General features: G+C 33.4%; 1 protein-coding gene across 2 annotated transcripts in view; it reads right to left on the bottom strand.

Annotated features, from left to right (window-relative positions):
* Window positions 1–7,897: 7,897 nt before the first annotated feature.
* The window catches only part of LOC126753054 (polyhomeotic-proximal chromatin protein), a 425,206-nt gene continuing 412,868 nt past the window's right edge, over window positions 7,898–20,235 (bottom strand). The window contains exons 8-9 of one of the 2 annotated variants that reach the window (XM_050464181.1): window positions 13,735–14,233; window positions 7,898–11,091 (exon numbers count right to left, since the gene is read on the bottom strand). In XM_050464181.1, coding sequence (XP_050320138.1) covers window positions 10,548–11,091; window positions 13,735–14,233 — 1,043 coding nt within the window. In that variant the 3' untranslated portion in view covers window positions 7,898–10,547. The remainder of the gene's footprint in view (window positions 11,092–13,734; window positions 14,234–20,235) is intronic. The other variant, XM_050464188.1, reaches the window with a different exon arrangement.

Here is a 20,235-nt window from a genome sequence, read left to right as displayed (position 1 = left end):
ACTGCGGAAAAAAGTGTCAGAATTGATGTAAAGAAAACTCGAAATATATTTTAATATTTAGTGTCGAAATCAGTCTTATCAATCGAAATCAGAATTATTGACAGTAATTTGAGTGTTATTACTGTCAATAATTCTTCATGCCCATAAAATTTGTATGGCACATACCTAAATAAAAGCACTAGAAACGTTAAGCGTTCAAAAACGCGATTTTGATAGGGTGTTAAGAAATATAGTTGGCTGTAAAATATTGTAATTTTTCTGAAAAATTTCTTGAGCGTTTACGCTAGGTGGTAAAAAACTCGACACTCACATTTTTTATTTGCCGAGCGATCGATTCTGTAATGGGATATAGTCACAAGTCTCTAAAATTGAGATTTTAATAGCGGAATTCTGTAAGCAGTCCCTACTCACTATTTGAGACATTTTGATGTAAAGTCTCAATTTGTGACTAGTTACTATTCACAACACAGTCTCTAGTGTTTAGTCACAAAATCGAAAAAGTTAAAAATATATCAATTTCACTTCAATTTTCCTAAATACTCTGAAACAAAGTCAACACATATTTTTATTTTTTTGGTAATTATGCATTTTGATTATGTTATAGAAAATTTAATACTTGTTATCGACATATTTATTTTCATTTAAGTGTAAATACATCTCTAAATAATGAAATGTTAGACCTGTTCGTTTTCAATTGAGAGTTTTTAGGACTGTCACTTTGCAGTTTGAATTACAAAATCGTCGAAACTCACAAAAATTGTCTCTAATTTAAAATCTCAATTTTATAAATTTGTGACTGTATCGAATTACAAAATATTGTGAGTGGGCATGGCCAGCGTTGTCACTTTTCATTTCTGAAATGAACATCAGAAAACACTTCAATTTCTGATATTAATGTCCGGTTCCACAGTCCATACTTAAGTTGTGCCCAAATAAAATCTTAGCTAAGCCAGAGAATGTAAAGACATAGCAGATTGAGTAGTCGTTTGCGATAATGTCAATGCTTAATTTTATTATGATATATGGCAACGCTATGTGCAACATACCTTTTACAATATTTAAATTATCCGTGCGATTCTGTAACTTGAGACAGTCTCAAGTCTCTAAATTTGAGATTTTAAGTTAGAGACAATTTTTGAGACTTGAGATGATATTGCTATTCTGTAAGTGACAGTCACAAAATCTATTACATTTCATTATTCAGAGATGTTTTTACACTTGAATGAAAATAAATATGTCGATAACAAATATTAAATTTTCTATAACATAGTCAAAAAACATAATTATCAATGAAAATAAAAATATATGTGTACTTTGTTTCATAATATTTACGAAATTTATGTAAAATTGATTTATTTTTAACCTTTTCGTGTTTGAGTTGCTTACAAAATATAAAGAAACGACAATCGATTAATATCTATGATGATCTCTATTCAGTATATTCAAAATGGCAGACAAGAGTTCTTTTTAGTTTTGTGACCTGCTAACTACCAGGTCTCAATATTTTGAGACTAACGCTAGAGACTGTTTAGTGAATAGTAACTAGTCTCAAATTGAGACTTTGCCTCAAAATGTCTCAAATAGAGACTAGAGACTGGTTACAGAATCCCGCTATATAACAGACAATACATAAATTTGCGAGCATTCACCGTCGAACTGTCATCGTAACCGGTTGCTTTTCGCTCTGTGCTTATTGAGTTTGTTAAAACGGTATAACGGTTTGTTCTGCGTTTATATTACGCTCGTGCTTTGTTTGTGAATTAATTTTTTATCGTTTTATATCTTTTCAATCACTTAATTTCTTAATTTGTTAAACTTAAATTCGCGTTTACTATGGCCCCTGGGGCCACCAAATTAGGGGATAATAGGTTTTCCCTATTATCTCCAATAATGAAAAAGAAAAGAAAAAAACCAAATCCGATCCCGTTAGACCAATTTCCAGAATTACCAGTCTCAAACACGGATGATCCAAAATTTTTGGTCATGTCATCGCTGGACGACAACAAGCCACTTAATTCGTCATCATGCTTCGCTACGTATAAAGGTATTCAAGCAATCAGTAAGGAAGTAAGTAAAGTTACTGAGCTACGTGATGGTAGCCTACTGCTCTTTGTAAATAACAACAAAACAGCTAGCAAATTTCTTTCTGCAAAAATTTTACCTGGCGGAGGTCATATCAATGTCAAGCTTCATAATACTTTGAATACGGTTAAAGGCACCATATACGCCCCATTCCTGAATAACTTATCAGAAGAAGATATTGTTGATGGTCTAAAGGAACAGGGTGTTTCTGCTGTACATAAGTTTTCACGAATTGCTGACGGCTCCCGTAATCCTACGGGTGTAGTTTTATTAACTTTTGATAAATACAAACTTCCTGAAAGAATTGATGTTGCCTGGAGGAACCTCACTGTCCGTCCGTATTACCCTAATCCTATGCGTTGTAAGCAATGTCAATTAATTGGCCACACAGCAAAATACTGCCGTAATTCACCTTCTTGTGTCTCATGCAACCTCCCTTCCGATCATACCTCACCTACTGAATGTAAGAGAATAATGTGTGCAAATTGCTCGGGCGACCACCCGGCATCATCTAATACTTGCCCTAAATATCAACAATCCAAAGAAATATTAAAAATTAAAACTATTTATAAATGTAGTATGCGTGAAGCTGTTACCAAGTATAAAATTCAATTTTCTCATACAACTTCTAATGCAAACTCTTTTGCCTCTATAGCTAAAATTTCTAACAATACTAATCAAATCAATAATGAAACAACACCTAATAACAAATCCAACAATCCTACCAAAACTAATCTAACAACAACTACAGACATCAATTCATCTAAACAATCCCTTCCAACCCATCCTACCTCCTCTTCTGCCACTTCTCCTTCCCCTCTCTTTTCCCCTTTATCCATCTCTGACTCTCCTCTCAATATCCTTTCCTCCTGTCCTATCACACCCTCCCCCCCCCTCTCCTGCTCGCAAGATCCTCTTGCATTACCCAATTTTCCTTCTTACAATGAAGACATTTAGTTTAAATAAAATATTCGTAGCTTAACTTTTTTCTTTTATAAGTTTACATATGATATGATTACACTTCTTCAATGGAACATTAACGGTTATGTTAATAATTATATTAACTTAGAGTTACTTATGGGATCGTACAATCCATCTATTATCCTGTTGAATGAAACTCACCTATCTTATAATGCCTCAGCTTTTACCCCGAGGGCTTATGTGGGATATTTTATTAATCTCCCACATAACACCACCAACAAGCAGGGAGTTGCCATCCTAGTTAAAAGAAATCTACCTCACGTATTACTTCCCATACCCCTTTCAATTTTTCCTTCTGTAGCTATTGAGATCCTCGCCCCCTATAAAATTTCAATCATCTGTGCTTATTCCCCTCCTGATCAATCATTTTCTACTACTGAATTTTTAAATCTTATTCCTTCCGGTTCAAATCCTTTTATCTTGTGTGGTGACTTCAATGCTTGGAGTCCCCTTTGGGGCTCTGCTTCGGCTAACTCCAAAAGACGTAGCATTGAGGATGCCTTACTAAGATCCAACTGCATTGTTTTAAATGATGGTTCCCCCACCCATTTTTCCACTCACTCTACCTTCACTAATATTGATCTTTCCATATGTTCTGCCTCCCTCTCCTCAAAAATATCTTGGTGTTGTATTGATGATCTCCATGGCAGTGATCATTTTCCCATCCTTTCCAAAATATCTACTTCTCGCCCTCATTCATTTTTTAAGCCCAGGATTCGGTTTAAAACTGATTCGGCTGATTGGGATAGGTTTGAAGAAGCCTGTTTTTCGCATTCACGTTATTTCCCCTTTTCTTCCAATATAAATCAAGAGGCTTCTAGAATCCAAAAAATTATACGTTCTGCTTCTAACTATTCTTTTCCCCTTTCTTCTTCTAAACCAGTCAAGCTTGCTCCTCTTTGGTGGAATAATGAGCTTTCTGCACTAAGAAATCTGAAACAGAACGCATGGCATCAATTTAAACGTTTACGTTCTAGTGCAAACTTAATAGCTTACAAAAAATCCAATGCACTTTTTCGCCATAAAGCTAAGGCAGCTAAGGTTCATTGTTTCCAAGAATTTACGAATAATATCACTTCTTCTTCGGATTCTAGAAAATATGGACTGATATGAAAAGACTGGCTGGTTTATCACCTTCTTCTCCTATCACTTATTTAAATACTCCTCGGGGCACTCTACTATATCCCAAAGATATAGCCTTAGAGTTTGCCACCCACTTTTCCAATATTTCTTTGGACTCCAATTTCTCTTCTGATTTTTCCTCTAGTAAACTTTCTTCTCTTTGCTCTCCTTACCTTCCTCCTTCCACCTTATCTCAATCTGAATATTTAGATGCCGATATATCTGAACTTGATTTTAATTTAGCCCTCTCGTCAGTCAAGGGCAAAACTCCTGGCATTGATAAAATCTCTTACCTTATCATCAAGCACCTTCCTCCATTCCTTATATCCCGTCTAGTCAAACTTTACAATAGTATTTTTCTCAGTGGCAACTACCCTGTCCTCTGGAAGACTAGCGCGATTATTCCTATTTTAAAACCTGGTAAACCTCCTGGTGTGGTCAGCAGTTATCGTCCCATTTCCCTTCTTCCTTGCCTTGGTAAATTGATTGAAAAGATTATTGCTACTAGACTCGCCTGGTATGCTCAATCTAATAATCTCATTTCGCACAACCAAGTTGCGTTCAAGAGGGGGCAGGGTACGTTGGATGCTCTCCTGCACCTTGATCACTTTATCTCTGATACTCTGTCCCACAAAAATCATGTTTCTATTCTTTCTTTAGATTTCCTAAAAGCATTTGACAGGATTGGGATTCATGTAGTGTTAAGACAGCTTAGTAGGTGGAGAGTGGGTTCTCGTATTTTTAACTTTGTCAAATCTTTCCTATCCAACCGTAAATTAAGTGTTATCATATCCAATGTTTCATCCTCTGTTCTACCATTAGATAATGGTACCCCACAAGGGTCACCGCTCTCGGTGATCCTATTTACTATTGCATTTGATGAAATCAGTACCATTCTATCAGATTTTGTTACTATCCGGCATCAGATTTATGCTGATGATTTAATTTTATTCTCAAAAACTTCAAATTTGACTTCAGTAACAATTACTTTCTCTGAAATTTTATTGCGTCTTTCTCGTTGGTCCTCTACTTCGGGCACATCAATATCTTTTCCTAAATCGAAACTTTTTCATATTTGTAAAAAACATCAATGTACTATCCCAACGCTCACATTTGATAATACAAACATTTTGTGTACAGATAGTATTAAGTTCCTTGGTATTGTATTAGACTCTAAGTATACATTTAAGAAACATTGTCAGTATATAAGAAAAAGACTTTTTGTTAATTTAAATATTATTAAATACCTCTCATGTAAGCGCTCACTCATCGGCTCGGCTTTACTGGTCAACGTCACTAAAGCCCTCATCTCATCTGTAATTAATTATGGCTTGGAAATTTATGGACATCATTCTAAGAATCATCTAAAGATGCTTGCTGCGCCCTATCATTCTTCAGTTCGTTGTTCTCTTCGAGTGTTTCCAACATCGCCAATTAAAAACATACTGACGGAAGCTGGCCTACCTTCTCTAAAAGATGCAGTGGAAGATAGCTTAAATAAGCTTTATTCAAAACTCATACTCAGCACGAACTCTACTATAAAAAAGGACTTTCAATCATCACTTTGCAGAAAGAGGTCTCCTAAAATACCGTCTTCTATTTTTAAAAGTGCTTTGTTTGCTAAAACCAATGAGTTGCCGCTTAAAATATTGCTGCCTTGCAGTAAATATATTCCACCGTGGAAAGTAAATGAATCTTCTTTCATTAGTGATCTTACTTTTCTTCGCAAATCCATCACTCCAAGCACTGTGTATAAATCTCGATTTTTGGAATTATCTGCGCACTTCAAATCTTTTGGTTGGCAGTTTATATATACTGATGGCTCCAAATCGTCGCATACATCTTTTGCTGTAGTTGATGATAACCAACAAAGAATATCGTATGGTTTATTATTTCCATTTTGTTCAATTTTTACCGCTGAAGCTACGGGTATTCTCAAAGCTGTCCAGTATGCCCAACAAAACCTTGGTAAATTCATCATCTGTACAGATAGTCTATCGTGTTTTCAAGCTTTAAAAAACCGCAGTAACTACAATGACGTCATTATTGGCATTAGATCGCTGTTGTTTTCGTTAGCACATAGACTAAAAATAATGTGGATACCCGGTCACTCTGGAATCATTGGAAATACTTTTGCGGACTCGGTGGCTAAGGAGGTGTGCATCACTCCAACAACTACATCTGCCTTGTTTGTTAAGAGTGATATAAAACGGCTTATTATTCAACAAAGATCCACTAAATTGGCGCTTGATTGGATGAATTACAGACACCACTACTCTAAAATAAATTCAAATCGTATCAAACCATCCTTTCCGTCATCGCTTTTATCTAATTATATCATTCCATATATCAGACTTCGCATTGGCCACTCCATTATCACACACGCTCACATACTAAATGGCACTCAGATCAACCAATGCCCATTTTGTGATTCAGATTTAAATCTATTGCATCTTCTGCAACATTGTCCAGCACTTCAAACTCATAGACTGTCAAACTTCAATAATACTGATCCAATAACTTTATTGATGGATCCCTCAAGCAACAACATTTCGAAAATCTACAACTTTTTGAAAGACAGCGACCTTCTTCGACGCATATAACATAACCAGTCGGCCGATAGCCCATGATGCTAGTGCTGCGTATTTTCTTAAGTTTGTATAATAATTGTATTATTATGTAAGCTTTTATAAAATAAAAAATAAAATAAAAAAATAAATTTGCGAGGAAAGTTATATCGAAAATGGACGAAAACAACAAAAGAACTTCGAATTTCACCGCTAGCGAGTCGGAGCACCTATTGAAACTGGTGGAAATACCAATCCGATTCCAAAAAAAAATTTCTCATATCTTATTATTCTTCTTTTGACAAATAACTGAAAAGGCAACACAATTCAAAACAAAAATCAGTTGTTACTTAAACACTGCTTAAGTCCCCATTATCAGTACTTCAGCATAACTTGAGTATGAGCTGTAAAACACTATTTCCTGCTTTTTCTTAAGCACAACTTAAGTGTGGACTGTGAAGCCGGGAATAAGCATCGCCGAGAGAAAGCAGCTTGTCGGCAACATGTAATGAAGCAAATAAAAAAACAATTTTGAGAATATTCATATACAAATTGATTATTTGAAACAAATAAATAACGATGTCTCTTTGAGTTCACACACTAGACTCTTCGTCCAGATATCATCTGTGGTGCTGTTTGCTTAGCACAATTTCTTGAAATCCTTTCACAAACATAAGTTTTTTTAATTTATAAACCTTTTTTTATTAAAATATTTCTTAATTTAACTTTTATTATTATTTCCCTCATTATTAACATTTTTTTCAAATAATTCAATTTATTTTCTGTTTGTTACTCTAATTTTCGTTGATATGTACGCCAAAAGCCATCTGTGCATAAATATGTATATATGTACGTTCGTGCCGTGGTGTAATGGCATTTTCGAAACTGCGCTTTTTCGATGTTCCCTCATAATAATTTACCTTTAAGTGCAGCTAACATTTGTGTCGTCTCTATTTATTAATATTCTCTAATTTAACATTCGCACCTTCTCTGTATATCAACATTCTTGCCAACACTGTGTATCAATGTTGTGCGACATCTCTTGGTCGTTTTTAAATGTAGAATGGAATATAAAGAAAACTGTTGTTTGATGATAGTTCCGCTATTAATAATTTAAGCGTCACACATTTTAAGAAAAACACAAATTTTTGGATTAATTGCATATTTTGAGATTAATAATTTATTTAATGTTCTTTGATATTCTATACATTATTCTGTTTCTTTGCTCTTTTTTGCTTGCATACGCACTAATACAAGTTAATTATGTTTTGTTTTTTGTCGCAATTGCTTTATTGTAACTATTTTGTTTTATTTGTTTTTGCTTGCTAAGAATCTTTAGTAATGACACATTAAATGTTTTAGCCATAATTGTTATTGTGCTTGTTGTCGTGATTTATATATTTTGAAGCATATATGTATATGAACATCTAAAAAACTATACTAAAAAAATAACAACAAATTTATTAAATACTAGCAAAGTATGTAAACATGTACTTACTAATTGATTTCTTTTTTAAATATATATGCATAAATACATTGTCGTAAAATTAGATTTTTAGTGGCTTCTTAAAAAAGAAAATTTTATCAAATGTGTACAGTGGAAAATGGATGAACTTTTATTAGTTGCTCGATTTGTGTGTGATGCGTGCACAATTTTGAGAGTTATTTGTATATGTAGCCAAATTAAAAGAAAATTAGTAATTAATATAAATGCAACAAAAATAATAAAAACAAATGCATAAAACATTAGAATTTTTAGGATATTTATATAAAAGATGTCAACGAAACATTTTAATGATTTATTCAGTAAAAAATTATTGCAGCAAAAAGCAAAATTAAAGTTGTGCACATAAATGTAAAATAAAAAAAATAATATTTTGCTTAAGTTCTTCGTCTATAACATTATTTTTCTGCGCGTTTTATGCCAAAAATCTATGTTTTCGCATTTATGTTGTATGGATGTTTGTAAATCGGCGTATAAAACCCCAAATATTTTGTCTGTGTTTATTTGTTAATTGTGTACTATAGCATTTGATTAACCATTGATTTTGATTATTAGCATCTTAAATACATTTATTTTTATATTTGTATTTCGCATTTCTATTTTTATTGTTTTATTATTATTTTCTGTTACTCATTTCTATTGTTTTTAATTGTTTTTAATATTTTTTGTTCTCATTTCGATTTTTATTAATTTATTATTAATTGTTCTGTTAAATTTATTTATTGATACTGCATATTATTATTTTTTTTTCAACTATAACTATGTTTTTACTGTTCTAAGCTTCTTTAATGGCTTAATGCTAAATATTTTATGTTAATTTGTGTAAAACTAAATAAAAATGCAACAAAAACAATGTATTTATAAACAAAAAAGATTTGCATAATATAAAATGTTAAATTTTCAAAACAAGACTTATGTAAATAATTCAGGACTATTGCTAAAAAAATATATTACTCACCTATTCATAGCTTTTTTACGTATTTTTGTGTCTATCATATTTTTTTAGCCATAAATGTATATATTTGTTGCAACAAAAAGTATATTAATTGTTTTCTTTTTTTGTAGCTATATATATTTATGATGCTTGTATATATTCAAATAATAATTTATCTCTTCATTTGTTTATTGTCATTAGCATTAACTGAAATTCTATTGTGGCATTATTGAAAAAATATATTTGTTTTTGCCTTTTATAGTGCTTAAAATATTTATTGAAAGCAAAAATAATGTGTTAGCAGTTTCTTTTTTGTTTTGTAATATTTTGTAATGTTTTGCAAGCATTAGCACGTTTTGAACGCCTCAATGGAAAGCGTTAAGAGAAAATATTTCTGTTTTTAATAATATATTATTTAATTTTTAAACTTACATTTTACATTCAACTTACACACTAAAGTCAATAACTAACGAACAAAGTATTTCTTATAACTCTGCTTTTAATTTGTACAATTACAATTCATAAAATACTATTACAGAGGGATTTTATTGTTTAAATAACCTTAAATATTTGTGTTTTTTATGTTCTTAAAGAAACATACTTATTTATTGGTTGCGCTTAAACTATACACTATAACTATAAGAAGGTTTAACGAAATTTGTTGCAACAACTAAATCTTTACAAATTCATAAAAGCATAAAAGTATTTCCATAACATTCATTTTATCGCTTATCATAGGAGAAATATGATTTTTCAAAATAATGAAGCTTTTCGAAGTTGTTCTTACAATGGAAATATTCAAATTCAGGAAAATTAACATTTCACTTATTTTTATTTTTATCACTATATATGTATATAAAACTGTTTAGTAGCTCCGCATATACCACATATGTATGGTAAATATGTATATGTAAAAGCATTAACATACATACATAATTTTATATGCATTAACACATATGTATACCCATATACATATTGAATTTTTATATGTAAAATACATATAAATATATTTTATTTTCTTTCATTTCATATTCTTTATGATTATTTTTATACGCATTCATGCGTAAACGCTACATACATTTACGTATGTATGTGTGCCATAATGCGTTGCTCAATTCCATTACTACCTCACTGCAGCCACAGAGATTGCCTTCCGAGCCAGCACAAAGTCGCATGCTGCTCTCAACGGACATTGCTGGGCACGTTGTTTCGCTCAACCTTTTCCAACGCCATTTACTACGTCGGCGTTTACCACTCATTGCTCCGCATCTTTACCGGCGCCCATCAGCTATTTGTTGTGTATGACAAGCGTGTAGGTTTGCATGGACCATGAGACTTGTGCGCACGACTCCCCGTGTCATTTGCCCAGCGCCGAGAGCTGTTGCGTGGTGGCTTGTTGTGCCGACTGCGCCTGCGCGTGGTTGAGCGCCACTGCAGTGCCGCTTGTTGCTTTGTTGGGTGAAGCGCCGGTGGGGGCCGGTGCTGGCGCTATGCGTATTGGTTTGTTGCGTGGTGCTGTTGCTGTTGTTGGTGGTGGTGCGCCGAAGCTGTTCTGCGCGCTGGTGGTGGTGGATATGGCGTGTGTGGGTCCACCAGATGTTGGCACAATTGCATAACCACCGTTGCCTGTGGCTGCAGCGCTGCCAGTAGTGCTATTATGGTTGTTGTTGTTATTGTGTAGACGCTGCATGGTGTTGCTGTGGCGCTTATTGCGATTGGGACTGTTCGCGTTGTTGTTGAGTGTTGTGCTCGTGGTCGACGAGGCGGTTGCCTGCTGCAATTGCTTATTGGCGGCAGTTGCATTCACAAATGTTGTTGTTGTCGAAGTAGCTGAAATACGATCCAATTCGGTCATTGCTTCTTGAATGGCACGCTCGAGTTGTGAATTCAATTTTCGGCTCCTTTTTGTGTATGAATTTGTGATTTTTTGTTTTGTTTTTGTAATTTTGTGGCGCACCACATGGGGAAATGTGTGGAGTGTGTTGTTTTGATTCGTTTTGGGGATATTTGGTGGTGGGATTATTTGTTGTTGTAGACAATTGATGACAATTTATTGTTGTTGTTGTTGTTGGTGTGGAGTTGGATACATTCAACATGTACACACACATAAACAGATATTTACATGACACGTAAACAGCGGATTGGAAGGAGTAGAAAAATTAATAAAAAAGAAAAAATCAATTAATGAGAAAGTAAACAGTTATTTTGTAATTTTTAAACATAGAATAAGGAAAATAATATTAAGCTATGCATTGTCCGTATTTCATAAATAATACTTTTGAATTTAGTGTTTGCATATTTGCATATAAAATCTGAAAAAGCTCACAATTTAACTAAAAAGTGCATTCAACTTCGTAAAAATAAAAATAAACTACAAATGTTATTACTAAAAAATACAGTAAGAAGCAAATAAATAATTCTACTTCAAGTGGCAATCAAATTTTTTTTTAATAATATTAAAATAAAAATAAAAAAATACAAAATAATAAAATTTTATAATTTTGCAGCATTCCGGTCCTCTTACTTAAATACTTTACGTTTACAACAACATTGAGTGCAATTAAAAATAATTTGCTAAAAAATACTTAAATAATTATAATAAGCTTCAAAACATTTTTCTATAATATAATAACAATATCGCTGTCGGAGAAAAAAATATTATAAATTCCAAACAGACAATAAACTGTTGGACTTTTTTGTTCCCTGGACTTTGGTTTTAATTTACTCTTTATAACAAGAAAAAAATGATTCTCGGTTGCACCGAAGCTGTAATACTGCTAACAACTACAAGAGTTTCCATGCAAGAACTTCATTTTGATCGGGTAGTTTGTATGGTATGGTATGGCAAGTTTCAGATCGATACCTCAAAAATTAAGGAACTCGTTCGCGTGTATACAGCTGTGTTTAAAATAATAATAGTTCTAAGAAGTCAATATACGAATTTCTTGTAAAAACATAACAGAAACATTTACTTTACATATTATATGGCTTTTATATATATAAAACCGCCAAGTTTTGCAATAACGATAATAAAACTAAAATTGCTCGGAAATTCGTTGTTCAAAATAAAGTCATACTTCTAAATCTATAAATTTTCTTTAGACACACAGAAATGGATTTCATTATTTGGTCGAAAAGCCCCTATTAGCTAAAACTGTCTTACAGCGTTGCGGCATAGAGTTAACTAGTCCTTCACGAAGGGTTTTAGGTATTTTCTCCCAAAAAATCTTTCAATATTCAAAGTTCGCGATTGCGCAGGCCAAGGTATGACCTGAATCCCTTTGCTACGAAACCATTGCTTGGCTAACCGACTCGTATGTTTCGGGTCATTATCCTGCTATAAGACCTACTTTAGAGCCATTATGTATTTTGCATAAGGTAACATTGCGGTATACAAAATATACACGTAAACATGTTGATCTATCACAGTGTCGATAAATGGGCTCAAACTAAAATTTTTGACCTTGTACGTTTTACGGTTTTGGCAGTGTATCTAGCGTGGTATTTAGTCTTCGGTGGGCGATGCACATATTGCCGCGAACCTCTGCGTCCATAAAGACCGATTTTACTTTCATCTGTCCAAAATATGTTTTGCCACTATACCAGTCTAGAACTTTCAAAAACATCGATTTAAATACATGATGTTTCAATTGTTAGAAAGCAAACACATTTTTCTATGTTGATGCCTTGAGATTAGTCAGCGTCTGTATGTAAGGCTTGAAATACGTTTTTATGAAATTTTTCAAATCGGGCAACGATATTACTCGGAGCCTACCGCATGCATTCGGTTTCAGAGTAAAATTATATAGTAAACTAAGTACGATTTCTTTGTTACTAAGGGGGTCATCCCCTGTGCCGGTTTAAAAAAATCGAATTTTTTGCATAAATCTAATCAAGAGCATTCGTAGAAAGTGGTCATAAAGTAATTTTCCGAAATTATATACTCGTAGTTGGAAAGATATAGGTGTGAGAAAGTAAAGTCTTTAGAGCGCGGGACCTACACACCTGAATTTTCAAACGTGTTTTCTCAAACTCTCTCGAAATTGAAATTAAATGGGAAACAATTTTATTATATACATATGTATGTACAATCCACAAAAGTAAGATTTTAAACATTCCTCGAATGAGAAATGAAAGTGTTCTAAAGTTTCTTTTGTATTTTACCAAAATAATCTAAGTATTTCGACAGATGAGAATGGAACTTCCGTTTTTTACTAAAATAGTTTTCGAATTGTATCTTGAAGCCTTCGCCAACCTCTTTTTCATGATTGTCGGGTTTACAAGTAGCGCTGCGCTTAGGATTCTGGTCACTTCTTAAGGTATTCAGGAACGGTGAGTATCAGTTTGATTTTTATGGCATATTTAGGAGAAACGAGAATTTCATTTCCAATGTCAAAATCACACTTATATGTATTATAGTTACCCTAATTAGTAGACTGTTAAAATCTTAAAACTGGATATTTGTTTATAAAACACGCGTTATAAACTTCGTATGCTAGGTGCCGTAATAAACCTTTACAAACTAACTTATGGTAAGTGCTCACTTTCTGGTATCCTTTTGCGCTTTGTGATGCGCCTCCAGACCATCAGACAGACTGTGTAACGAAGTGATCGCTATCAGTTCGGTTATGATACGACCACCACCACTGAACCATTGCACCCAAACGGCTGGTTCACCATTAGCGGTTTGTGATTGCTCATCCGTTTCCACATTCACCACCTTACCCGGCCAGGCGGGATAACCGCGCGATGGACCCCAAATCAATTCGCCAATTGCAAACGTGTGTGTTGCTGTTGCTATCGTTGCCGCTGCCGCTGCCGATGTTGTTGTAATATGTGCTGTTGCCGGCACCGCGGTGCTGTCAGCAGCCAATTCTGTGATGTTGTTGACGGTGGTGCGTGCGGTGCGTGTGGCACGACCGCGTAACAGTTTGTTTGGCGACTTTTGTGGCGATTTACGGTTGGCTAGGTTGTTGACTGTAAGTGGTGGTGGTGGTGTGGTCGTTGTTTTGGTTGTGGTTGTTGGCGAGTTTCTTGGCGACTCTACGAATTGATGAGTTTATTTAAAACAAGTTATACTCTCAGCAAATGTGAACCTAATTATCGTTAATAATTATTTTTCGATGATTTTTAATGGCTGAGTTAAGTGCATAGAGTCTTGTTATATCAACTCATCGTAGCATATGATGTGATGGTATATTAATTTCAGTTAATCGACAGACAGATGAGGTATGAATGTAAGTGGCGTGAAACACGAAATTTTACTCTTTACTCGAAAGCCATCACCAGTAGCCTCTTGTTTAGCTAGACATATTAAACTGAATTTATATACATATGTATTTGTTGGTGTTGTAATATGTGTAGTAAAGCCATTAGCCATTTTATTAATCACAAGTATGAGTGGTTTGAGTTTGAGTGGTTGAAGTGTACCCGAAATGTTAAAAAATGACAGTATTTTCGCAAGTGGGCCCGAGGTATACTTATGTATGTAACTGTATAGGTAAATTATCGCAATTTCTTTTACCTACAGATATTTATTATTTATATATACAGTTATAATCGGATGGAGTAAAAGCCGGAACTTTTATAGTTAATATAAAATATGTTATGATTATAAACGAGAGCGTTAATTATGTGACAATCTAAGGGACTTAGCCGCGCACCAAAAATTAGAACAAATGTTCGTAAAAGAGCGCTTCGGAAAGGGTCGAGAACGAACGTCGAACCACGTCCGGGACGGCCATCAACATCAACAAATGATCAACCCGTCAATTAAATAAAGGAATTGCTGTTTGATTATCGACGATTAACAGTCAGAGTTCTTACTGACTTCAATGGATCAATGAAAACCATTTTGAAGGATCATTTGAGTTTAAGAAAAGTGAAAGCACGATTGGTTCCCAAATCTGCGAAAAGCAGCGGCATGTTAACTTCTGTGAAACAATGCTTTCCAACTACCAAGATATCATGAAACGTACATATTACGATTCAATATCGTGGCAAAGGAGAGCCGAAGCAGGTCAAAACTCAAGGTTATGTTGACAGCTTTCTTCGATTATCGAGTTGTACTTCGAATTCTTTCTGATCGGTCAAACTGTAAAGAAGGAATACTATTTGAGTGTTATGCGTCGTTAATTATGGGCCGACAACTCTTGAGTTTAGCACCACGATGATGCAGACATTAAACGTGAATCACAACGTGCATTGAAGGCTATTCCGGAAATTGACTTTAAGAACTGTTTCGAGGATTGGAAAAAACGTTGGCATAAGTGAATTGGAGCCAAGAGGGATTACTTTGAGGAGAACCACATAGATTTTGAAGAATAAATTAAGAATTTTAAAATTATGAACAAAGTCTTACTATTTTTTTGCTCATAGTAGTATTATATAATGTAGTATATAAATATGCCCCAAAATGATTTGCTGACTTCAAACCCGGTTCGCGCTGGCTACGAACGTCGCTCAGAATGCTTTACACTCGATTTCTCCAAAGAAATTATTTTTTTTTTTACCGATTCTCACAAATCTAAGCAAGATATTCGAAAACTGTTAATTATTACTGAGCTTTCTAGATACTTTTTTCGGTTTTTTACAGTTATTTTCGTTTAAAAAAATTCGGAAGATTTTCAAACATCCAGCAATTATTTGATCGAAAACATATAGGTTTAGGAGACCACGATCTTCAAAGCCGGTAGAAATGATTTTTTTAAGTTTTAGTACGATTATTACAAATCTATGTAAGTAATTCGAAAAATGTAAATCGTTATTGAGTTTGCAGTTATTTTCGCTTGAAAAAATCACAAATTGTAATTTTTTAAATTGGTGAAATTTAATTTAAATATTATTTTCTACATATTAAACAAAAAAATGTGCCTTTGGTTTCAAGATTTTTAAGCTGAAAAGTGTTGCTAATAAATCGACTACGTCACAACGGCAGTGACTATTTAATTAAATGAAGAAATATCATGTCTAATTTCCTTGCAAACCATCGTTAAAACAAAGCCCGGAATTCGTTAAAACCCATCATATAATGCTGACTATATAATTCAGAATTATCAAAATTAAAGGTATTCATGAAATACGATGCTGCTTGCGCTTGTGAAATCTCCAATATGAACCGTTAGTAATTTTTACAACAGCTTTAATTTGTAGCTAATGTGGAGTTAATTCAGCAGAAATATAAAATCAGTAAACAAAACGTAATTGTAAAGGTAAATAATTTACTTCCAGAGAGGTTTTATGTATGTAATTGTATTTACAGAAGGATATTATTTAAACATACAAACATTAGCGATGAAGTGTATTATATTGCCCTCATTGATGTTGGGAGCAATAAAAGTGGAATCGTAATTGAGGATGAAAGCTTGCTTTTGGAGCTCTATTGTGCACAACTGCGTCACATGTAAATACATATAACTTTCATATATACAAATACATATTTAAATATATGTATGTACATATATATAAGTATATAAAACTTGCTGGTTATTATGTTTACGCAGCCTGGTTTTCAATGCCTCAAAGGAAGATCAAATTATTTGGTAAATACATTTGTTGCCAACATACTTATATAAGGATATGGATGGATATGCATAATGAATACATTATGTTGCTCAACCATTATTAATGCAATAAGTGCTATTTAAGTGCAGAGAGTTATTTTTGTTGCACGTATGGAGTTGCAAACAAAAATAATCCAACAAAGATTATACATATTTCTTAGAAGCATATGTACTTATATATGTAGACATATTGATGTTATATTTATTGGCATTTTACCGAGAAGTATAAAATTTAAAAACTTAAAGACTGACATTAACCCATCTTTACCCATCGTTGCGCAAGCGCAACATTTCGAATTTGTTTTTTTTTTATTTCTAAAATAAGGAAATAAATCTATGAAATGTAAGCCAGTCTCAAAAAGAAGAACTAACAGATAGACAACAATTTTTTTTATGGCTTTTCAAATACAAATGCATTTTATTTTTATCATTCAAAAACTGCTAATTGAGTCATCTCGGGATCGATATATTCATCCAATCATAAAAAATATTAATTTAAATAAACCTTTACTTTTTACACTGTACAAAGCTTTAACAATATCTTCTTTGTGATATAAACCCTTTTGGTGGACAAAACTACCTACACGTGTTGTTTATCTTACATTTCTAGGAAACGTTGCGTTTACGCAACCTTGGGAATAACAATAGTCTGTTGTTATTGTTACTCAGCATGCCATTCGTGTTAGAAATGTATTGTCAATAATGGGTTCTCGCTATTCAAGGAGTAGTTCTGTTTTGTTTTTATTATTCAGTTGGTTCTAGAACGTTGAGCTAATAACATACATGACTTGATACGAGACTCTTTGGTTCGAGAGAGAGCTGTCAAAACTATGCTAATAGTATCACATAGTAATTTCTAAAAAACGTTAAGTGAGTGTATACAAATCAGTAAATAATAAGGCGAAATATTATGGCTTGGCAGCGATTACTATCTTCTCAAGAAATTCTTAGAAGAGGAAGAGGATTTACAAGATGCCACTCAAATCGATGCCGTGTACATCCCCCCGACGGTTGACAATCTTACAGACGAGGAAGGCCTAGATGATGACGCGCTAGGTGATTTTGACAATATTGTGTCCACTGATATCGCTGGAACATATGAAATACACACCGATTTACCCTTAGAGCCTGAAAACACGCAAGGTGAGCTCGGTCCTTCAACATCGAAGAAGCCAAGACTGTCAAAGAAGTCCCCAAAATGTGTTCCAGACTGGAAAAAGAACATCCGACCTATATGAATTGTCCTACAAGTGATTTTCAGCAAAATATTGAAGAACGTGTAGGTGGAAAAACACCTTTTGAAGTATTTTCACTATTTTTTAGTGATGAAATTTGGGAACAGATTGTATGTTTCTCGGAAAAATATGCTCGTGACCATAACCATCATTTATTTATCCTCACGGTAGCAGAACTCAAAAGATTTTTTGGTATATTATTATTGTCTGGCTATCATTCTTTACCAGCAACGAAATTGTACTGGTCAAAAGATGAAGACAAAAATGTATCAATTGTAAGAAATTGTATGAGTCGGAACAAATTTTACTCTATAAAGGAAAACATTCATCTATGTGATAATGCGGATCTGGATAAAAATGATAAATTCGCTAAATTGCGTCCTATTTTCGATGTAATGAATCAAAAGAATATGCAGTTTGGGATATTCTCACACAACTTGTCAATTGACGAAGAAATGGTGCCGTATTTTGGACGTCATAGTTGCAAGATGTTCATCAAAGGAAAGCCTGTAAGATTTGGTTTCAAGATATGGTGCTTGTGTAGTTCAAATGGTTATCTGTATCGGTTTATTCCATATTGCGGAAAGGATAATAACGACAATAGAAATAAATTAGGTCTAGGAGAAAACACTGTTCTGGACCTATTGTCTGTCATTCAAGATCCTCGCAAACATCGCATTTTTTTGATAATTTCTTTTCTTCGCACAAATTATTTTGCATTCTGAAAGAGAAAGGCTATTTTGCCACTAGTACTATTCGAGAAAATAGAACAATGAATAAAACCATGATAAATACGAAAACTCTTCAGAAAAAAGAGAGAGGATCATTTGATTTCAGCTTTGACCAAAAACATGAAGTATTATTAGTTCGATGGAATGACAATTCTGTGGTGACTGTGGCTACTAACAACGCAAAAATCGAACCATTGGTTACGGCAAAACGTTACGATAGAAATGGTGAATGCCACAGCCCCAGGTTATAGCAGATTATAATAAAAATATGGGTGGCGTCGATCTGCATGATAATGGAATTGCCAATTATAGATTTCGAGTAAGAAAAAAAAAACTGTTCATCAATTTGATAGATAGTGTTTTAGTAAACTCGTGGAAGATTTACAATCTGGCAAATGAGCGATCTATGACTCAATTAGAATTTAAATCTTACGTTGCTGTTATTTTGATGAAAACCGAAGAAGCCCAAAACAGATAATTCTCACTTTTTGAAATTCAAATATCGGAAGAATCCAAATTCGTTGATTACCTTCCAATATTCGCTTCGATAATATTGGTCATGTGTAGAAGAGCACGAAAATAAACTTCGAAGAAGATGCAGACGGTGTAAAAGTACAACAATTTTTATGTGTAAAAAATGTCAAATACATCTTCATGCTGATTGTTTTAAAAATTTCCTCACGCTAATCGCTATAGTATTAGCGTATTTGAAATATTTTAAAAGTATTTTTATGACTTGCTTGTATAATATAGTTCATTAGTAACAACGTTGCGTAGGTGCAATTTTTTCACGGAATGAAAAATAATTAACCAATATTTTTTTTAAATAATTTTCTCTTTTTTTATGTATTTTTATAAAACCATAAAATATGCATTTATTTTTACCCTTGGGAAATAATCGGTTAAATCGAAACATTATTGTTTAGAAGAAGTAAAAAGGCACATAGAAACATTTATGTGTAAATTTGTTTTAGAGAGTTGGAGATTAGTTTCTAATATTGTAGGATAAAATCACATAATTACCGCCCTAAATCTCACACCTCCTTTCCAGGCTAAAAAAGATCTCATTTTTGATATACCTACATACATATGTATGTATGTTTAGAAGTCGGCTCAGATAATGTTTGCAGAACGATTCTGCACTAAGAGTACCGTTAATAATAAATGAGTACATACATATTTACAAGAAAGAAAAAAATCATCAATGTGTACATAGTACATATGTATGTAGGTACATATACCTGTACTTGTTTATGGTTAAATATTGACATGCATTAGTTATTAGCGCAAGGCGATCTGACGTGATTTCGCTATAATATATAATTTTATGATAAAGAAAAGCTACGAAGATAAACACAAATACAATAATAAAGCAAAAACACAAAAATATGCCAATCACCGTTAAACATTAAGGAAACAAATACAAGGAAAGTGAGTCAGGATATTTCCAAACACATGTATATATATATGCATGTATGTGTGTATTAGTAGCACTTCGGTATTAATGTGTGTGGATT

The sequence above is a fragment of the Bactrocera neohumeralis genome, chromosome 2, assembly GCF_024586455.1.
Source record: "Bactrocera neohumeralis isolate Rockhampton chromosome 2, APGP_CSIRO_Bneo_wtdbg2-racon-allhic-juicebox.fasta_v2, whole genome shotgun sequence".
NCBI lineage: Eukaryota > Metazoa > Arthropoda > Insecta > Diptera > Tephritidae > Bactrocera > Bactrocera neohumeralis.
This window is presented reverse-complemented; position numbering and strand designations above follow the sequence as displayed.